General features: G+C 43.7%; 1 protein-coding gene across 1 annotated transcript in view; it reads right to left on the reverse strand.

Moving 5' to 3' along the window:
• Positions 1-590: 590 nt before the first annotated feature.
• The window catches only part of LOC101851762 (leucine-rich repeat-containing protein 74A), a gene marked incomplete in the record, with an annotated part of 48,280 nt that continues 46,557 nt past the window's right edge, over positions 591-2,313 (reverse strand). Inside the window, 1 exon segment of the mRNA XM_035972066.1 lies at positions 591-1,306. Within this exon segment, the coding sequence (XP_035827959.1) occupies positions 1,054-1,306 (253 nt within the window).

Genomic DNA, 2,313 nt, shown 5'->3' on the forward strand with positions numbered 1-2,313 from the left:
TCTCTCTCTCTCTCTCTCTCTCTCTCTCTCTCTCTCCCTCTCTCTCTCTCTCTCTCTCTCTCTTCCTCCTCCTCCTCCCTCTTTCCCTTCCTCTGTGAGTGACATTCACTGGGTACAATCATTGCCTGTTTCACACATCTCTTTGAGGAAGACAAACACATAGGACGCACACTATATTGTCTGTGTGATCGTCTCTCGCCCCGCCCCCCCTCTCTCTCTCTCCCTGTCTTAATCTTTTTTTCTCTCTCTCTGTCTGTCTTTCTCTCCTCTCTCTCTCACTCTCACTCTCTCTCTCTCTCTCTACCTTTATCTCTCTCGCTCTGTTTCTCTGTGTCTTGGTCTATATCTATTAGTTTGTTTGTCTATCTGTCAGTCTGTCTGTTTGTCTGTCCCTCTCCCCCTCTCTCTCCATCTGTCCCTCCCTCCACCTCTCTCTCCCTCTCTCTCTATCTATCTCCCTCTCTCCCCCCCCTCTCTCTCTCCGCCTTTCTCTCTCTCTCTCTCTATCTGTCTCTCTCTCTCTTTGTCTCTGTCGCTGTCTCCCCCCCTCTCTCTCTCCGCCTTTCTCTCTCTCTCTCTCTATCTGTCTCTCTCTCTCTTTGTCTCTGTCGCTGTCTCTCTCTTTCTTTCCCACTCTCTCTCTTCCCTCTTTAATTGTGTATTTAACAACTCCATGTATACATTATGGCATCAGTGGTAATAGGATCGATGATGTTCCGAAAAAAAGAAACATGAACAGACCAGTTTGGCCAGAAAGCTAACAATGTTTCTACTTGTTGACCTTCTGTTTAGCCACCATCATACTCCCACAAAACCTGTCTACTTAATGACCTTCTGTTTAGCCACCATCATACTCCCACAAAAGCCTGTCTACTTAATGACCTTCTGTTTAGCCACCATCATACTCCCACAAAACCTGTCTACTTAATGACCTTCTGTGTAGCCACCATCATACTCCCTCGTCTATTTGTTGACCTTCTAATCATAATTCTACAAAACCTTTGACCTCTGTTTGGCCTTGTTGACTTTCCATCATACTCCCACAAAACCTGTCTACTTGTTAGCCTTCTGTTTAGCCACCATCATACTCCCTCTCCGCCCTGGTCCTCCCCCTCCCGCCTGCATGGCCCGTGAGTTGCTCTCGTTCTGTGACCGTTTCTCGTTCTGAGCCTTGCGCTTGGCGATGAGCTCCACCAGCAGCTTCCACAGATCCTCCAGACCTTTGTCCGGCTTGCGCTTCCGGTTGGCCTTGATACGCCGCAGTTTGACGGCTCTGTCGTTGGCCCTGTTCCCCTTCATCATCTCACTGGGGGGGGGGGGGGGAGAACATTAACATTTGTTTCATTGTTGTTGTTGATTTAGAGTTTTGTGGCACTTACAACACAATTAGGTCTTATACGAGTAGAAGATTAGATGTGTTAAAAGAGAGTAACAAACACAGAAAAGAAGGAGATATAAGGGAGATAGATGGTTTATAAGAAAGAAGGGGAAAATCACATCAGAACACACACCAACCACCAATACATTTGTTTGAAAAAAAGATACATAGTTGACAAGTTCTTTTGTTTGCTTTGTTTGTTTGTGTGTTTGTTTGTTTGTTTCTTAGGGAAAAAAGAAGCACATGGACACATTAACGGTCATTTATAGCTGGGAAAAAGTAAGACGGACAGACAGAAACCACAGAAGGAAAGAAAAGAGTAGAACCTACCAGTGGCTCCTTTCAATCACTCCAACAACTGATTTGAAAATAACGAAAAGTAACCTAAGAGGAGGATAGAAGAGTTGTTTTTTAGTTTTAGTAGAGGTTTTACGGCGCTCGCAACTGCATAAGGTCATATGAGCGCCAGAAGATTAGAGGTGTTACAAGAGAGTTACAAACATAAAAAAGAAGTGGAGGAGATAAAGACGATAAATGTTTCATAGGAAGGAAGAATCAAACCACACCAGAGCACCCACCAACCACTCACATAGAAGAGTTGAAAATTGTCGACGATTAATGGCAAGACGAGAAGTTAAAAAGAAGCAGCTGGACACAGTAACGGTCATGTGTAGGGAAAAAGCGAGATAGAGTCTCAATTTTTGTACAATGCAATACAAATAGGTCATCTAAATGACAAAGAATCTAGATGAAACCAGAGAGTGACATAGAAAGAGAAGAAAAAGAGATAAGGACAATTGGTGTTTGAGAAGAAATATGGAGAAAAAACACACTACAGAACTCGTCAACCACCCACTCAATGAGTAAAGACGACAGAACAGTATGATGATGATGATGATGATGATGATGATGATGATGATGATGATGATGATGAT

This window comes from Aplysia californica, unplaced genomic scaffold (assembly GCF_000002075.1).
Source record: "Aplysia californica isolate F4 #8 unplaced genomic scaffold, AplCal3.0 scaffold00572, whole genome shotgun sequence".
Taxonomy (NCBI): Eukaryota; Metazoa; Mollusca; class Gastropoda; order Aplysiida; family Aplysiidae; genus Aplysia; species Aplysia californica.